The sequence below is a fragment of the Neolamprologus multifasciatus genome, chromosome 4 (genome assembly GCF_963576455.1).
Source record: "Neolamprologus multifasciatus chromosome 4, fNeoMul1.2, whole genome shotgun sequence".
Taxonomy (NCBI): domain Eukaryota; kingdom Metazoa; phylum Chordata; class Actinopteri; order Cichliformes; family Cichlidae; genus Neolamprologus; species Neolamprologus multifasciatus.
The window spans coordinates 28,573,040-28,592,690 of NC_140442.1; the positions used below are offsets into that span (position 1 = coordinate 28,573,040).

A 19,651-nucleotide genomic window follows, 5' to 3' on the forward strand; every position below is an offset into this window, starting at 1 on the left:
GATCGGCTGCGGTCCATCCGATAAGTGAATGCTGGGTAAACTGAGACAAGAAACTGTTTTTAAATCATCACTGGCTGCAGTGATATACACGTGGTGAAGATTACTGGACCCGGCGAGGTCCATATGATGAAGTTCTTGGGCAGATAAATGACAGAAACAGTTTCTGAATTTTGAGGAGAATTCTGAAGCACTGAGGTAGAATCTTCTCTGTGCTTGGTGCGCTGTGTGGACTTATAGAGTTATAAGTCCAAAGGTTATGCCCTGGAGGCCAAGAGTTGTGTGTAGAGAAGAACATGACTTAGAAACGGACATTTAAGGTCACATTTCGTCTAAGATGGGGAGAATTGTCTCATATGTGTTTATTTATGTGTTCATCCCCAGAATTAAGTCTCCCATCTTAGATGAAATCCTCTGTTAGGGATAAGATAAATATTTTTTAATGTGTGTCTGCTCATTATATTGTTTTATGTACTTTAATAAAGGCTTGTAGAGCAAGGCCACTTTTAACTCACAAAGTAAGTGCTCAGCCAGACTGAAAAACAGGAAGTTTTAGTGCACAGCCATATTAATAGATAAGACACTGAAATGAGGAACTTGCCGTATAAGCAATGTTTGAGACTGTGCGACATGTAAAGTACCAAAATAAAACCTATATGAAGCACAGTTTATGATTCTAATGTTAGAGAGCTTTTGCAACTGGTGTTTGAGCTGTGCAGAGGTCTCTCTCTTCCAGAAGATGATTGAATAAAAGATAGATAAATGTTTTAACACACTATGAGTCGGTTTTCTGTTTTGTCATGTCAAAAAAAAAGAATCGGGGTTAATAGAAGTGGAGATGTTGGGAGTAAGACACAGGTTTGGAACAGTGTACCATCCTCAATCTCAAGGGAAGGTAGAGAGGATGAACTTCAATTTTGAATTGAATAATTTGGAAAACAAATTATCTAAAATCTGTGCGCAGACAGGGCTAAATTGGATCTCAGCTCTGCCAATTGCTCTAATGACTATAAGATGCTCCGTTAATCAAGCCACAGGGTTTACGCCACATGAGTTGCAGACGAGAAGGCCCTTCCCAGCACCCTGGACCGAGGTCCCGGTGGAACAGAGCACCAGGAGTAACAGGTCTCATGCAGAATACTGGAATGAATTAAAAGCTCTTGTCTGCAGTTTCACAAAACAGGTCACCTCTGGAGTACACGCTGTGGACAGGGCGACCCCGGAGGTAAAGGTGGTGTGGTTGAAGGTGCTCAAACGAAAGTGGAAGGAACCACGCTGGACGGGTCCTTACGAGGTCATTGCCAGAACGACTACAGCAGTTCAACCGAAAGGGAAAGGCGATACCTGGTACCACTGGTCGCAGTGTGCACCCGCACACGAGAGCTTGGTAGAGGAAAACTCGTCTTCAACTAACACAGGTGTCAAACAGAGGCAGAATAAACCCTCTCACCTGTGCATATATATACACACACATGAAAACTAATCAACTTCTGGCTAAGCGGATTGCACAACACAGGCCAGGACTCTGCAGTCTATCTACTCCTACAGGCCAGTGGACACTCTTTCAATGATGAGGATGTACACATCCTGGACAGGGAGCAATGCTGGTGTGACCAAGTGGTCGGCGGGGTTAGATAAAAAGTAATAAAATGACAACGCCACCTAGGGGAATTTCACCCCCAGGAAATATATTTAAGAAAAATAAATAAGAATAAGAGGCCGCACAGATTCAAGGATGCACACTGAGGCAGGTTGGCTCCAATATTAAAACAGTTTTATTTATAGTAAAAATAAATAAAATATTAAAACCCAAGATGTAGCGTCACTGCTGACAGTGTCCTAAAGTGAAAATAAAACAATCAGGGAACTTGGACCTACCAGCAGCCGTGGACCCAAAAGAAAATCACACAAAAAAGAAAATCACTGCAGCCCACCCGGTGCTGTACAAAAGAAAGTGTGAAAACGACCCACCACCTGAGGTCCCAGGGCCACTGGTACGTCCTCCGTTCACTGAAATAAACACAGAAAAATATGTTAAAAGAATAAAAGGACACTGAGCGTCAGGCTCGCTACAGATCATAAATAAAAGGACACACACACACACACACACACACACACACACACACACACACACACACACACACACACACTAAAACCAGGCGAACCAGAAAAAGGTAAGCCTACTTAATAAAAACAAGATAAGACCAGCTAAAACAAAACAAGACGAGACAAGACAAGACAGCAGGCTCCACCGAGGAGGAGTCCTCACAACAGCGGCTGGGAAGGCGTTTCACTCTTCTGGTGTTGTGCCAAAGTAGGTATCCCCGACAGAATTTGTTTCCCCTGTGCTGGGAGCACCAAGAAGTACTGATGTTTTCATTTTGTGAAAAAGTGAAAAATTAGTATCGTTACATTACCATTCAGTTTGAGGGTTACAACAGAAAATTATATATTTATTGCTCACAGGTATCAGATGGGATTATTTTTAACAAACCATTAACGTTTTGGCTGATAACTATTTTTATTCTCCTATAACTTTACTATATAAAGAGCTAAATCCTCCAAAGTTTCAGGAGTAATGCGTCATAATAAGAAGTGTTTGTGAACGAAAAATCAGCAATGTGGGATACTGTTTGTCCGTGATTTACACAGGGGGAACAAATTGTGGCAGGATCAGCCTGATATTATTTGTATCCCACTATAACTTCGTTGTATAAAGAGCTAACATCTCAAAAATGTCAGGAGTAGTTAGTCATTATAAGAAGTGTTTGTAAACTAAAAATCAACAACGTGGGATACTATTTGTCCGTGATTTGGACAGTCCAGCGTGTGCTCCCGACGCAGGGGAAACAAATTCTGTCGGGGATACCTAATTTGGCACAACACCGGCTCGACCACCGCGGAAAGTAACACCGCTAAGCCTACACTGCCCGCATCCTCCACCAAGCTGTCGCGAAATCGATCAATGTAGAGCAGTGAGACAAACCACGGAGGCCCCAGAAAAGTGCAATCAAAGGATGAGTTTATTAACAGCCCGGAGAAAACATCAGCATATGTCTTCTGACCAAAATACATGTTGTGGATACTTATAAAGCAGTGGGGTACACGCCCCCCCATGGCGTCAATTACAGATTAAAATAGGTTCCAGACATTAGTCACAGTTAATCGTACATCTTGTACATCTTTAATAGCTATAAGCAGACATAGAACTTCTCTTTTCTATAACATCTTCCATACAAGGTAATAAACTTCAAGCCCTCAGGACCTCTGGGGCTAATTATAGACTCTGGTCATCTGTTGCCAAGTAGAGTAAAATATAGTGAGACACCAAATGAGTTAAGGCCTCAGGCCTGACACATTCCTAGATTATATGTGTTATATGTATTGTAAGCATGCATTGCAGTTATCCTTCTATGTTCTAGTTTCCCTCAGCATGTATCACCTGGACAGTCACGCCAGTGAAGCTTAAGACCCTTAATGAACCGAACATCAACTCGAAATAAGCACAAATATGCAATGTGTATGAAATACTTCTAACCGTACTTGTAATAAAAATTAACATAATGGAAGGATCCTCAAATGGACATCTTCACTAAACAACTTTAATGCAATATCAATACTGTGAGAAATATTATTAGAAGAAATAATGCTGTAAAGAATGTTATCAATGCAATTATAATGATGCAGATTATATGGCAGCAATAAAAGAATTTCTATATCTCCACAATAGCTTTGTGCACTGCAGTGGGGGGGGGGGGGGGGGTTAGATCAATTTGATACCAACTGCGTTTACTAGAAAAAGCAAAATGAAATACAGGTTTCACAACACACTGCACATAATTCAAATGGTTGTCAGTTAAACTACTGACACCCTCTCACACCCTCTCCCTGAGGAGAGGGTGTGGTTGCTCTGTGGTTGCTCTGTGGTTGCTCTGTGGTTGCTCTGTGGTTGCACTGTGGTTGCACTTTCTCTGTATTAAAACCAGAGCATAGCTGTGTCAATACTGAATTACTAGAGTCACACCTACTGTAGGCATTTTAACACACGTGCATTATACCAGTACAAAGAAGTAAAACACAAAGAACATTTGAATAGGAAAAAAAACATCAGTAAGTCCATGTTAATGTTATAAATTGCTTGTTCAGTATGTTGCTGTTTTGTTGTACCCGTGTACACGAATGGCACCGCGTGCTGCCTTCTGTGGTTATCACAGAGATATAATCGTCTCTGTCCTTCCCCAAGGTTAAACTAATCGAGTGTTACCATCTTGAATCAAATGGTAGAAATGGGGGAAAACTCACCTGTAAATAAATTACAAGAATGTCAACTCATGGATCCCAACTACTGTCATAATAAAAAAAACAAAAACAAAAACATGTGTTGACACTAGCAGTAAATTAAGTGAATAACTCTGTAATTGGCTTATATTCTTCTGGTTTTCTCTTTCAGAAGTGTCAGGCTTGACACATTGAACAAGTAGTCCAGCAACCAATCTCAAGTGTCAGACTCAGTACCTTTTCTCTTTTTTTATCAATCAAGTTAAGCCTCTCTGTAGTCAGGCAAAAATATAAAAATGTTAATACCACAGTCCTGTCATTAAGACGTGAGAGAATGTTGATGTTTAGAAGTACCAAAGATGGTTTTAGTTTTTTGTCTTTCAGCCTCGGTGGTGTGTTTAAGATGGAATTGTGACACTTTTAAAAACTGCAGACCCTCCTACTTATCAGCACACAGAGGTCTGATGGATGTGATTCATCATTAGTCAGTGATTTCATAGCTGTTAATTGGGCAGCTTTACAGGATGTGTTACCTGGTCTCGTGGTCTCATTCCTCATCTGATGCATTGACTTCAGGCTGAAAAATTGGACTAGCTGACTGAAAACAGCTCAGATTAGTTGCAGCAGCGTTTCCCACTAAATTTTGTCTATTTTGGTCAGGGGAGAGGCATCTGCACACCTGTATGTGTATGCTAGTAATGGAGTGGAACTTCTAATACTATCAGATCCCCACTCTGGGCTACATGGTTCCAATATCTGCAGCTTTGTTTTTACAGGTTTGCTTTTAGTTGGAGTAAAGCATCATCTTACAAGTTGATGTTTTCTGGGGTTTTTTTTAAGATACAGCCTTTTTTTGTAGAAGCAGATGTATGCAATAGATTAAGTTGTTGCTCCTCATTCACTTACTGTCTCACAAGCACCCTGGGCTGAATGGCAGCCTTTTTCTGGAGTAATTTCCTCAGTGTTATTCACAGGAAGTGCAATAGCTCTTCCCAGGCAGTTGAGTATTTATTTACTTTTTTTGCAACATAATTGGTAATCACTAATGAGTGTCTCGTCCTGTGGACTGCAGCTGGTTCTTCTGGTGAACTTCGTTCTCTGAGCAGAAGGCGAGGGCTTTGCCTGCTAGTAAAACGAGCCAGAGCGCACTCCAGTTGCTGTAAGCACACACTGTGTCACGTCTCTGTGTGGGAAACGCCGCAGAGACGCGGCTCTCATCACCAGCAACGTCCTTTCACACAGAGATGAGGTCACTTTGACACAGATTCAGATTTGCTCGCTGTGCAGGTGCAGGCCTGCGGTGGAGTGGCCAGCGCAGGACTTCTGGGGAGCATAATAAAAATATAGAAACCTGAGAAATGCTGTTTTGCTGTAAGAGCACGCCACTGTTTGTGCCAGATGCTCAGGGAGTAAGTATGCACCCAGAGGACAGGCCATTGTGGGTCTGGGTGCTCAAGGTCAAAATTTCTTTATTGCACATGTTCACACAGGATTCCCAGCAAAAACGTATTTTCACTGCCTGTTTATGCTGGCCTTCTGTGGCATATTTGATAAAAGATATGATAAATGTGCTGCTTTTTCTTTCTTTTTTCTTTTCAGATTTAGCAACAGGAGAAAAATCTAAAAACACCAGCTTCTCTGGAAACTTTCTGGACTTGTCTAAGAAGATGACTTTGAACAGGCTGTCAGCCAAATATGAGTCAGGTAAAGTTGTAAAACATGAGGGGCTCCTGATTTTCATCTCCCAGCGTAGTCGTTGCATCATCACTTTTTCATAAAGTTATTGAAGCTCCTGCCTGTGGTACCCGGCAGTCTTCAGATGTCCATTAGCCCATCGCTATTGTACCATTGCAGACGTCAGTATTATACTACTGTGTATTTATACCTAGCCCAGCAGATGGTTTCTCTTGATGATACTTTAAAGATGTAACAGGTTTTCAGGTCACCTTATACAAACATGAAAAGCTTTAAAAGTAAGACATGAAGATTTTATTTTATTTGAAGAATAGTTCAAAGGCCAAAATAATGTCATTTTTAACATCCTTGTGTATCATTCCCTCTATGCCTATGTTGTCATCATACTTATAAGAATCATAGTTATAAGGCTTTATATCAATTTTTGACCGATAAATCATTCGAGTTGATCTTGATGACCTTGGTGGATTATAATAGATTGCAGGAGTGCTGAGTTGGGTCATGTTAACAAAGTTTTACATTACATTGAAAACTTGCTGCTGTCATGTTTAGAGACAGAATGGCACACACATGGAAACACTACTGAAACGTAACCTCACAGGCTTTTTCCTTGTGACTATGACTGCATAACAGCGGCGTTGTTTGTCTTAGTGTAGTTAGTTTAAAGACATCTTGATATTGCACAGGAAAAAAAATAGTATTGCAGGTTTAAAGTAAATACTACTGATGTTCTTTGTTTTGTTTTTTTCCTTAAAGGTAGGTGGAGAAAAGTCTGTTCTCAGCTAATAAAACACAGCACACTGAGTATCTGTTGGACTGAATCCTTATCAAGTGTGCCTGCATAGCTAGAAAGCCCTGCAAACACACTCGGGCCTGTTTGAAAATAGCTTATATAGCTTTGTTGGTTTCTTTTTTCCACTGTATGGAGAACGTTTCATCCTATGGTAAGAAAACAGGGGGAAAAACTTAATTTGATGTTTTGGTTTTTGTGAATGAAGTTGATTCTTGTTTACGAATCTAGACATTTTTGCCTTTTCCTGCTCCGTGTCTCCTCCAGCACCTGAAACTACAAATGGATCAGTCATGCATGGTTTGTCTCTTGAGAGGAATCCCATTGAAATATTAGAGACTGGAAGGAGCATCAGTGACATCATTGATGGCAAGATTAGACAGCTGTATTCGGTGGTGAGCATCAGAGGCATTGTATCATTCAAATTCCTTAATTTTGTCCAAATGTTCTGTGATGGCTCTCAAAATATTGTATGATTATGAAGAGGTCTCCAAAAAAATGCATCTTCTAGGGCAGCGAGGAGCCTTTCTGTGTCGTAAATCTCGACAATATATTAGAGAAGCACCGGCAGTGGATCAGTCTGTTGCCTCGGGTGAAACCCTTCTATGCAGTGAAGTGCAACAACACAACAGCAGTTTTGAAGATGCTAAGCGCTCTGGACACCGGTTTCGACTGTGCCAGCAAGGTACTGATGGAATATCTTAAAATAATGAGGATTAGTTTGTGTTCTTGAGAGTCAGCTCTTGTATAAATACATCTTGGTCCCACACAGGCTGAGATCGAGCTGGCCCTGTCGCTTGGCGTGAAGCCCGATGACATCATTTACGCCCACACGACCAAACCGCTGTCCCACATCAGATACGCCTGCGCTCACAGAGTGAATCTGATGACTTTTGATAATGAGGAGGAACTCTTAAAAATCTCTCTTGTCCATCCCCAAGCCAAGTAAGTGAGCAACCGTTACTATGTTTCAGCATTTGGTGCAGCTTCCTTTGAGAGGATTGATTTGCAATAGCACCTTTGAATCACTTTCCAGGCTGGTAATACGAATTGCAGTGGACGACTCCAAATCGATGGTAAGACTCAGTCCAAAGTTTGGAGCCAGACTGCCCACAGTTAGACAGTTGCTGGGCCGTGCCAGAGAGCTGAACTTAGAGGTGGTCGGCGTCAGCTTCCACGTGGGCAGTGGCTGCACCAGGAGCTCGGCCTTCAGGCAGGCCATCGAAGACGCTCGGCGCGTCTTTGACGTAGCGGTGAGCCATTGTGACACAAACGCAACAATAATTCCTGTATTGTTTATTTGCAGCTCCAGTATGCAACACTGATCTCTTTCAGAGTGTTTTGGGGTTCCAGATGAGACTCTTGGATATTGGTGGAGGATTTTCTAAGATTGGGGACTTCCAAGAGAAGTTTGAAGAGGTAAAGTCTCTGCTTTAGCATTGTCTCCACCACATTATATAAGTCCTGTTTCTAATCACCAGCTCTGGCACATTAACTCCCCACAGGTTGAAAGGATTTGTTTCTTAGAGTTGTGTATGAAAAGTTAAAAAAATATGCAGTATACAATCAGTTCTCACTCACTTGCAAACAACCACAGCCTCAAACACAGTTTATGATGGATGGATGGTAAACAAGGATCTCTAGCCTGAGATGGCAGTTTGGGAAATGCCTCCTGAGGGTCAGTGAGCTCCCAGCCTGGTGCCAACCAGGGTGACAAAATGTGGGGAAGGAGCATGGGGAAGTTGCACTTATAAACACACAGCAACCTTAAAGACGTTCACCTGATGGTCATTCTTTATTTATCCAGCTAAAAGTCTCACTGAAATAAAAATGTCTAGAAGAAGTTGCAACAAATACAACACGTAACAATATAACAAGCAAAGAAGCGATACGGGAACACAAACGTGACTCTGATGCTTTCACTATCAGTTGGTTTGCTTGTTTTTCTTGATGGTTCCCATTGAGAGCGTTCACGGTGTTCTGCTCGCTGCAGATGATATTTGGAATCAGTTTTTCTGCCTTTGTAGTTCAAAGCAGAGTGAAAGGAGAGCAGTGGCCACATGATGGTGCTGTTGGTACACTTGAGATTCCCAGGGCGTTCAGAGGAGCTGAAAATTATTCTGTCATATCATTTTTATTGATATGACAGAATAATTGATCTGTCTTTGCTCTACTTGTCTGGATGTCCTGAACCCTGTATCTGCTGGAATGCAGTCACCTGTAGAAGCTCGTCTTCTCTTCTTCTGAATCAAAGTGAATTTTGTCTGTAGCACAAACAGTAACGGCATCACAGTCATTTGAAGACTGCATGTAAAATGGGCTCGCCAATGGTAAATAAAGAGTTGGAGTGTGTATGTGTGTTCTGAGATGAGCTTTTTGTCTGCACTCTCACACAGACACCGGATCGCTCAAGCATAACTCAAGATGTGGAGGAGCCTTTAAATATAAGATCTGCCTTATAGTGCAAGTTAACCACTGCAACACTATCCATCCATTTTCTCCCACTTATTCAGTGCAGGGTCGCAGTTGGGCTGGATTCTGTCCCAGCTGTCATGGGTAAAGACACACAGGTACAGGTTGCCTGAATATCGCAGGTTAACACACAGACAGAGACAGACAACCATTTATTAACCTAACTCGCACATCTTTGGACTGTGGGAGGAACCCACGTTACCACAAAGCACCCCCGCCTTTTTTTAAAGAGTAAGTATTGTGAGCAGAGGCATAAGGCCATAGAGTCAAGTTATTAACAGTGTGTGTGTGTGTGTGTGTGTGTGTGTGTTCCTAGTTCTCGGAAGTCATTAACGGATCGCTGGATGAATTCTTCCCACCTGTCAGTGGGTTGGAGGTGATTGCAGAGCCGGGCAGATACTACGTGGAATCGGCCTTCACGCTGGCAGTGAACGTCATCGCCAAAAGAGTCGTCGTCGAGGACGGAGCCATTAAATGCACAGGTCCGACACACCTTAGCGTACAGGGTTGTCGTTTCTGAGCATCTCAGCTGCTGTTATGCTAACCATCATTCCTCGTTTGTGTTCTCCAGATGGAGCAGAAAGCTGCCCCGAGAGAGTGATGATGTACTACATTAACGACGGTGTGTACGGCTCCATGAGTTGCATCATCTTTGACCCCGCTCACTGCAAACTTGAACCGTACCCTCACAGGGTAAATATCAACAGCATCCCTGTAAAAGAATTTCACTGTCTTATTTTTTTTTTTCTTCTTCACATCTGGTGAAAAGTGCTAAACATCCATGCTTTCAACAGCAGCAGTTTCTGCATGTTTAGGCCAGTGACATCATGTGCTAAGGTTAGAATCAAGGACTGTGGTAACGCCTGCTGGAACATTAAACATGCATTTGACAAAATTGAGCATAGTGTTAGTTCAGACAGGTTGTGGGGGTTTTTTGTTTTGTTTTTTTTAAATATATCTCAGTTGATAACCTCTCTGCAGGCTGTTAAGAAGAGCGAACCGAGATACCGCTCCGTCATCTGGGGTCCAACCTGCGACAGCATCGACAAAATAACCGAAAGCTACTGGATTCCTGAGCTGTACGTGGGCGACTGGCTTCTCGTCGACAACATGGGCGCTTACACTGTCAGCGTAACCACTGACTTCAACGGCTTTGAAAAGGCACACATTTATACTGTTGTGACAGCTGAGACTTGGCTCGCCCTAAACCTGTCTCGTGCCTACGATACTGTCCCTTAATGAGGCGAGCACTTATACTTAACTTCACTGGCCTGTTGTGAATATCGTGTCTTTTGTCTGTTGCACTGTAGAATGTTTTCCTGCTTTTAAAATAGCCTCTGTGTTAAGTCTGTTAACTTAGCAGAAGCAAGCCATCCACTGCAGAGCTTCTATGAATGTATTGTGAGGTTAATGATGTCCTTGTCTCATCAAATTTAAGTGGGGTGAAGACCAATCGGTTACCTAACCTTAATTACAGTTATGTGACGCCCTTTTTAAATACGAGACATACGCCAGTTTATTTTGGCCACTTAATGACTATAACTAGTTAATATGATCTGCTGTCTGCCAAAGGAAGTGAAACTAAAGAGCTAGAACTAGAGCTAAAAGTGTTATGAAAAAACTGCATATAAAACTGTATGCTGCTATAAGAAATTATTTAGTGTTACTGTCTTACAGTCTACAAATGTTGCAAGACTAATTGTCATTCTTTATTTTAGCCTTTTAGTGTGTGCATCTCTTCCAAAAAAAATGGTGGGAGGAGAAGAGGTGTTTTTATAAAAACAACAAAAAAATACTTTTATTTGCTGGTGTATATTCTTCTTTTTTTGTCTGCTTTTGTTTTTAACATGCAAGTAATATTGATATATCCCTGCTGTGTTTTGCCATATAGGCAGACCTTTACTGATTAGTAGAGTTGTAGAGAGCAGCTGAAATTACCACACCAGTCAAGCATTCTTTGGTAGAGTTTGTTGTTTCTCCAATGCCTCTACTTGATTCTGATGATAATTTGCAGTAAATTTTGCAGAAATTTTAAATCTTGAAACTCAGTGTGTTTTTTTTTTTTCCTTCCAGAGGTGTGCCCCTTATTGTTTTGCTTCCAAGGTGCCAGACATGCTTCATATGTAATCAGTTCTCAGCTCTCTGGGCCGTTTGAAGGTACTTTGAACACTGGCCTGTTTTTCACTCCTTTTCAGTCCAGTACTTGTACCTGACCATTTTCAGAGGAATCGTTTTGTTTGAGCCACTTAAAACTGACCAATGTGTCATTCAAGACAAACAAAACAGGAATCTAACTCAAGGAATGATCAAGTGTTATGTGCAGACACACAACACTTGCACAGGGCTTGCTGGTTGTTCATCATACAAGGCTGAAAACGACAGGTGACAGCTTTTGTAACGGTGCCCCCCAGACTCTGGAACTCTCTCCCTTTGAGCTTGAGATCTGTGGACTCTGTGGACTCTGTGGTCCCAAAGAGGTATTAGATGAAAATGTGGCACATCTCTGCATGTTGTGCAGCATGTACATCATTTGGATGTCTTAAAAACTTCCTTAAAAGCCTTCAGTTGATTGAAGATGCTGCAGCAAGCATACTGATAGGGTCTAGCTAGAGACAGCATATTTTTCCCACACTGGTTTCTCTTTATTGGCTGTCCATTAAATCCAAAATCACATTTAAGAACCTTTTCCGTACATATGCAGTCTTCAATGATCGGGCCCCATCTTACTGTATCACCCCATTACAGCACTTCACTCTCAGACTGCAGGCTTACTTGTGGTTCCTGAGGTGTTTAAATGTAGAACAAAAGGAAGAGCCTTTAGCTTTCAGGCCCCTCTTCTATGGAACCAGTTATGGGTTTGGATTCAGGAGACAGACACCCTCTCTACTTTCAAGCTCAGGTAGAGGCAACATCATGGGGGTTATTAGAGAAAGACAGGCTAAAACATGCTGTGGAAAACAGCCAGAGATCAGCTAATTAATAATTAAATGCAGAGAGATAAATACATAGTGAGTAAAAAAAAAAAAAAGTGAGTGAAGAAGAAAATCACGGGAATCCTCCAGCAGCATGGGCCTATTGCAGTGTTAGGGGGATTCAGGATCACCTGATCCAGCCCTAACTATGCTTTGAAAGAAAAGTTTTAAGCCTAATCTTGAAAGTAGAGAGGGCAGTTTTTCCTTCCCACTGTCACCAAAGCCATTGCTCATAGTGAGACGTGATTGTTGGGGTCTTCTCTGTAGTATTGTAGGTTCTTTACCTTTGCAAGTGATTTTCTATAGCTCAAGCGGTAGAGCGGGTCCTCTACTATTAGGAAGGCTGGTGTTTTGATCCCTGGTTGCTCCATTCTAGCCAGATATCCTCAAGTTGTTCTCTGATGGATGCGGTGCAGTGTGAATGTTAGAAAGATGTCTTTATTCTTATTATGCCTTATAATTGATCCATCCATGGTCTCCATGGAATTGCTACATTGAAAATCAGTCATCACTGAAAGAACAATTGTTGTTATCTCCGTTTTTTTGTGACCTCAGTAAGCACCTTCCTGACGACTTGATGGTCTAAACTGCTAGTTTGAAAGTAGGGTATGTTTTACCATGTCATTGCTAGCCTATCAGAGCCAATGTCCCTTGGTTTCTCAGACAAGTTGACACTCTGAAAGACTACATGACCGGGAGTATTCACTGATGTCTTTGTGGCTCTACATTTTTATATTCAGTCTGTGGAAGCATCACACAGAGTAGCCGCTGTTCACTGACAGTTTTGTAAAATGCTAGCAATATTTCACTTAACAAGTAGCTCGAAAATTGTTTGGTTAGCTCTTCATGCATCTAAGCTCATTAGTTGTTGAGCAAAGGCAGTCTGCAGGAAATAACCATGAGCAATATTTTGGAAAAGACTACTCAAGAGGAGAAAAAAGAGGTTGTTAATGCATCACTGTAACATCCTGTGAAGGTGCAAAAGATATCAGTGGCTTTCATGAGAAACACCCCGGGAAAGAAGGACTAATATTTCCTCTTTGCTGCATGTGCCAAGGAACACCTGATGAGTGGAAGCATGTAATTTGATCTGATGATTGATGAGATGAGATCATTTTGTTCCGCAAGACATTCAGGATTCATCGTTTAGATTCACATGTCACTCAACGTGCCCAAATCGTGCAAATTTAAAGCCTTGATATAACAGGTGAACAGGTCAGCTAGGAAACAAACAAACAAACAAACAAACAAACAAACAAAAAACAACGACGTTACAGAGACAAAAAACGGATAAAAGCACACTAACACAACAGTGGTCTATTTTCACATGCGGATTAACACGCATTTGTTACTCTATCATATAACGTAACCGTGTTGCTCATTGACTTTCTCCAACAAAATAAATGTGCCTTTTGATTAGATTTATTTCTGCAAATTACCTTTTGGCCGCTAGATGTCGTCCTCGCGAGCGCTTCATGGCGACTACGCTGGTTTAACTGAACCCAGCCCAAGCATTCTGTTGTTTGTAGCACGCGCGCGCACCCAAACACGCGCGCACACACACTCCGCGTATTGGCCACGCCCCTCTTATGAATAATGCAGCACCTCCCGTCGACCGGAGGAGACTCGTGCCACCGGAGCTCTTTAGACGTCAGCTCGTGCTCACCGGTGGAAGGAGAATAATGAGCGTAATATAACCAGTCCATCTACTGATAAGAAGATATTAATATCCGGTAATGAACGGGGAATTTGGGAAGTGTGGGAATCCGCCTCGCGCACAACAACGGGTCCGCTGGTTTGTACCGGGGTTTTACGGAGGAGGATACACCGAGGGCTGGATATTAACCCGACCGTGACCGACCTATTATCCACCGGTCAGACGGTTGTTTTTCTCATCGCCGCTGAATTGAGGAAAAACAACACTTAAGGTAGGCCTTGTCTTTCCTGTGTTTCTCTGTGTTTATACGTGTATGTGAGCGAAGGAAGGAGCTAAATATTATAGTAAGGTGGTACGTGTTTGTGTGTGTGTGTGCGTGTGTGTGTGTGTGTGTGTGGACGTACAGCCATAATATCGTGTGTCATATATATATATATATATCTTTATATATCTATGTATATATAACGTATTACAGGCCCATTAATCTTAAAAGGTCCATGTTTAGTATTATTGTTACCCCGTGTTTGTGTTTTTAATTAATAAATATTGTAATGTAGGTGCTTGTAAAAAAATGTGATCCTATATTAATGCTGAACTCAGCACAGCAGCTCTTAGTCACTGCAGAAATATTGTGTTGACAGCAAAAAACATCACTATAAAATTATGCTTGAAGACCACATGAGCACATTCTCATATTCTCTGAATGATATTAGAATCATTGCTGTTAATGTAAGGTGTAGCTGACACACATTTAAACATCACGTGTAAAATACAAAGCAAAGATAACAGCGGGAGACTGTGGCTGTACTGAGATAAAAAAGCAGTTGAAGATAAAAAGGAGAAAATAACAGCAGAGACAGTGAAGGGAGCATCGTGACAGACTGGAAAAGATGACCCTCACCAGGAACTGTGTGCATGTACATGTGTGACACGGGTTTTACTTTTCCCGCCCTGGTGTGGTCTTGTTTTTCTCACACATTTTGGTCACATTTTAGTTTCCCCTGCCTCCACTGCTGGGCCGGATGTGTGATGGAGCCAGCTGGTGGTTTACAGTTGTGTTCGAAGGAAACACAAATCCTTTGTTTGGAAATGAGTGGATTATCTCCCACACTATGTACATGCTACATTATTGTGATGTCTCTGTTGGCTGGAATGGCTAAATCAGATCTGTTTGTCTGTGTGTGTTGTTATTTAGCTAACACGTTACAGGTTGAAATTAATTAGTATAGGTACAAATTACACCTAATTACTAGGGGTGTGGAGAATGCACCATCCAGATATTTGTCTTAGTTTCAATTTATACCTTACTGACACTTATATGAGTTGACATTTATTGATGGCAGTGTACCAATATCGACATTCTTCTAGAAGCATATCTCAGCACTTGGAAGCCATCTTGGTAACACATCATATATGAGCAGTTAATCTGAGGCATTTTGTACACTAACTTGCATTTCAGTGGTCACTAGAATAAAGCAGTAACAGTATTATCCAACACCAGTCAAATCACCATTCTTAAGAAATCCTTTTTCTTCTCTGGAAGGTCCCACCGTCTTTGTTCTTACGAAATTCTCCCATAAATGTAAATTCAGGAGTCTTTCGAAGACACGTCTTATAATGTGTCTTGTATTAGTGGCAGTTATAGCTAACTATTAGCGGTGTAATACATGGCCAATTGATGGTGCTGATGCCAGTGGCCTTCTGGAAGGATCTGGGGCATCACTGAATACACCAGCCTGCATCATATTGGATCATATCTGCACAACCTCATCCAAATAACAACAAAACATAAGCGCTTTGTGAAAAAAAAAATATTTTGCTTCTTTTGGTATGAAAATGGGTATCCTTTTCAGTTTGATAGGATCGTTTGTTGAAAAGCTGCAAAAATGCACTAAGGAAAAGAGAATGATAAAATGAGCTGGTGCTTATATAGCACTTTTTACAACATGCCTCATTCATATAAGTACCTTTCTCTATGCCTAAGTGCTTTTCTACTTAACACTCACACAAACGCATCCAGAGGCATCCAGAGCAGCCAGGGATCAAACCACCAACCTTAGTAGATGACCTGCTCTACTTCTTGAGCTACAGAAAACCAGGACGCCCACAAGCCCAATCCAAGAAACAGCTTGGCTTTTGGTATTCCAGTAGTATGGAAGGAGCCACAGAGTCACTTTGGTGACTTTTGTTTAGTCAATGTTTCTGGATACAGTTCTCAAACTAAATCATCTATCAGACCACATAAGGTAGGTTATGGAAGGTTAATCTAACCTCCCATCAGCAAAGAGACCTGTACCACATTCAGATGAAATGCCACCTCCCATTTTTACTGGCACAGTTGATAGGATCATGTTTTGTCTCCAGATGTGCAACATTCTAGTGATGAGGACTTTGAGGATTCATCTTCAAGTAGCTCATGTCCCCCCTGTTATGGCTGTGCCCCCAGCTGAGACTTCAATGTGAAGTCAGCGGGAGTTAAATGGCGTAGCACAAGATTTGGATCCAGTTTCTTGGGTCTAGGCTCTGTGGGGAAACACGTCCTGGCGTCTGGAAGCAAATTTTGTGGCGTCATGAGAAAGATCTTATTCCATTCTTTGAAATCCATGATTACTTTTGGGCACATCGTGAGTATGAAGAAGATGAGTGGAAGCTGTTCACAAATGGACCAAATGTGGAAAAAATTATTTGTATTTAGAAACTGGTTCTTTATTGAGAATAATGGTGTCGTTTTTTCCTGGAGTCAAAGAAAATATCAACAAAATTTCAACAGCTTACTGAGACTTACTGGTAAGTTAACGTAACGTTTCAGTGGTAACAAAAAAGGAAAACTGCACCAGTCAAATTTGATTTCACCACCATCAGAATTCTCTCATAGATTCTCTCATGATATCTCTGATGATTCATGCAGTACTCCCTAAAAGTGTTCAAAAGTCACTCATAGAATCTATTGTCAGAGTGTGGGAATACAGAAGTCTGCAGAGTATAAAAAGTCACATTTCATATTATAACCTTTTATCCAAAGTACCGTCCAGACCTCAGCATTCAGCAAATATGAGGTTGCAAGTCAGAATTGCTGAATGAGGGTAGTAATTTGTGAATCCATTCCACTTCCATACTTGAGCAGAGCATAAGTTGATTTGCTTAAAATATTTAAAGAATTTAGGCCATCAAGAATCTTCCCTTTTACGCCCTGATATGTAAAACAAATCAAATAAAAACCTCTTTTCACACAAGAAATATCTGTAATGGACTGAAATCAAGCATTAGCTTGAATGACCTAAAACTTAAATCGTCCCTAATATAATTTCAGCTCTAGAGTTGTGCAAAGTAATGTAACCTTCCTCTTTTTTTGTCAGTATTCAGGACTCTAATCTTTATCCAATAAACTCTGTTGGATTCCTCCCTATGTTAAAGCCGGTAGGCAACAGCTGCTGAGGCGTGATGGATAGAACTGAAGCTAAGATGGTCTATTTTTCACCAAACTTTATTTTTTCATGATGCAGTTACACGTCTCTGTGATGGAGTTGTTTGTCATGTATTGCGCACTCCCAGCCTTTTGCTGGCTTCTGTTCCTAGACAGTGGGAGTGCAGATGGGCATAATCCTGCATTAATCTGCCTAACCCTGTACTTCGTAGTCTGGGTTTAACGGCGCTCTGATTAAAAGCCTCCCCCTCCCCACCATGTCAGTCATTAGTTTAATTAGATCACTTGCGTGGCCTCACTAGTGCCAATTAAAGGAATACAAACTGAAGTGCCCTAGCAATGTAATTTTATTAGGATTTTTTTAAACATTCTTCACAAGTTCAACATGAATTCTAAATTCACCCAGCAAATAAAACCCGTTCTCCCAAACCTATCTGCCTGATTAATTCTATTTTTGAGCTCAGCGCAGTGTAATCAGTGATATATTTCTCACAAAATGCTATGATGACTGATAGAAGGGAATCCAGAGTGTAAGTGCTTGTATGTGAGCATACCCCACCACTCTGACTCCCTGTGGGAAGAAACTCTCTTGGAAATGGGCATCTTGTGATTTAATGCCCCACCATCATTTTCCACAGAGTGAGTGTGGACCACCTGACCTGTGTCCTTGATGATCTTTTGAGCTTTTCATATTGGCGTGACTAATGCACCTCTCATGGAGCGAGGGATGCCAATATTTTTCTCTTCCGTCCTTCAGCAGCTCGCCATCCAAAACGGCCCAGTTGTCATAAAGTAGAGTGATGCACCCTATCAGGATGCTTCCAATGATGCAGTCCATTTACATGAAATGCAGCCCTCTGTGTGGTGTTTGCAATGATGTTTCCAGTTGTTCAGTTATTTATTAGTCAGATGAAATTCAGCAGTAATGTGATGGCTATACTATGTCAAGGAGTGGACTAAATATCACCTGATTAGGAGAGGTTTATTATTATTACCACCAAAACAAGTTGAAAAACTTCCATGTACAGTAACGGAGTCACTACTTGCTCACTACCGACTTTGTGGCTTGGCGTATATTATCTCCCCCTGCTGGTAATGCAATTTCTTCGTTGCTTCGTTGGATGTTGGCTGCTTTTTGTTCTGTTCTATGCCAAGTTGATCCCACCCTGCTTCAATAATGTTGAGGTCTGGGCTGTATGGAGGCCATGACTGATGTGTTTTGACTGCATTAGCTGAGACTCCTGCAGACAGTATTGAGCAGATTAGGGCTGCCACGATTAGTCGACTAGTCACGATTACGTCGACTATCAAAATCGTCGACGACTGATTTAATAGTCAACGCGTCGTTTGAAGCTTTGTAAGATCACAAAAGACGCAGGAATAAGTAGTAGGATTTAAGAGTGTAATAACGGACTGAAACAGAAGATGGCAGCACTGCATGTACAAGGATGCCAGCTTCAGTTAAACCCCGAAGAAGAAGAAGAAGCTGTGTCCCAGAATTCATAGCGCGGCCCAGCTCAGTTTCCAACAATGGCGGCAGCTAGTTAGTTTTAATATTACTCTTATTATTCTTTCTGGGTCACAAAATAAATGTTTAACATATTTTCAGGCGAGAATGTAGCTGTGTAAACCTCAAATATCTGCTCAGTTTATCAAGACACCACATATTTTCAAAAGCGCTCCGACGTTTTCGGAGACGTCTGTTACCCACTAGCTCGATAGCTAGCTGGGGGCTAGGCTCACTAGAGCCGTGAGAACACCGGACTCCCGGCTAATCGTTTTCAAACCCACCGCCGTCTTTCGCTACTCAGGTTAAACATATATAAGTAATTTAGATAAGTTAAAAATGTTATTGTTTGGCTTTTTTTTTTTTAGTATTTTATTTGTTCCTGAGTAAATCGGTTTGGCTGAGATTAAAGTTATAGTTTTTACACAGCTGAATAAACGTCAAGCAGACGTGTGAGATGCTCGAGAATATACTCCGGTGTCCTGTTATATTTTAGATAGCAAGGAGTTTATTAAACTTCACCGAAACAATCTGCAAATTTAATTAAAATTTAATAAACTATCATCTTGTCTTTATTTTTAGTTAGCACATACCTTAAACACTTAAAGCTGTAAGCTAATGATAGTTATATAAGAGCAAGTTTTACATCCAATGGATGATGATCTGATTAGTCGACTAATCGCAAAAATCATCAGTGACTAGTCGACTATCAAAATAATCGTTTGTGGCAGCCCTAGAGCAGATGCATCTCTTAGGTCCTTCGTCAGATCATTGCTGGATAGTTTCTTATTTCTTAAGGACTTGACTTTCAGATATTGTTTATCTCTTGTAGATAGTGTTTGATCTTTTGTCCAGTTTA

The 19,651-nt window shown here is 41.3% G+C and overlaps 2 protein-coding genes across 6 annotated transcripts in view; both read left to right on the top strand.

Moving 5' to 3' along the window:
• The first annotated feature begins 2,128 nt into the window (after positions 1-2,128).
• On the top strand, positions 2,129-12,168 carry LOC146520748 (ornithine decarboxylase-like). Of its 4 annotated transcripts, XM_085158260.1 has the most exons (10): positions 2,131-5,979; positions 6,731-6,914; positions 7,028-7,155; positions 7,272-7,445; positions 7,533-7,705; positions 7,797-8,013; positions 8,096-8,179; positions 9,549-9,714; positions 9,804-9,925; positions 10,214-12,168. In XM_085158260.1, the coding sequence occupies exons 2-10, from the start codon at positions 6,893-6,895 to the stop codon at positions 10,469-10,471; spliced, it is 1,344 nt and encodes a 447-aa protein (XP_085014386.1). In that variant the 5' UTR covers positions 2,131-5,979; positions 6,731-6,892; the 3' UTR covers positions 10,472-12,168. The 4 variants fall into 4 exon arrangements, with proteins under 4 accessions (XP_085014387.1, XP_085014388.1, XP_085014386.1 ...); XM_085158258.1 differs by lacking the exon at positions 6,731-6,914; XM_085158261.1 differs by lacking the exons at positions 6,731-6,914; positions 10,214-12,168 and having other exon boundaries at positions 2,129-5,979; positions 9,599-9,714; positions 9,804-9,918.
• Positions 12,169-13,789: 1,621 nt separating this feature from the next.
• The window catches only part of tanc2a (tetratricopeptide repeat, ankyrin repeat and coiled-coil containing 2a), a 55,307-nt gene continuing 49,445 nt past the window's right edge, over positions 13,790-19,651 (top strand). For both annotated transcript variants that reach the window (XM_085158250.1, XM_085158251.1), the window contains exon 1: positions 13,790-14,132. The gene's annotated coding sequence lies outside the window, so the exon portion shown is untranslated. The remainder of the gene's footprint in view (positions 14,133-19,651) is intronic.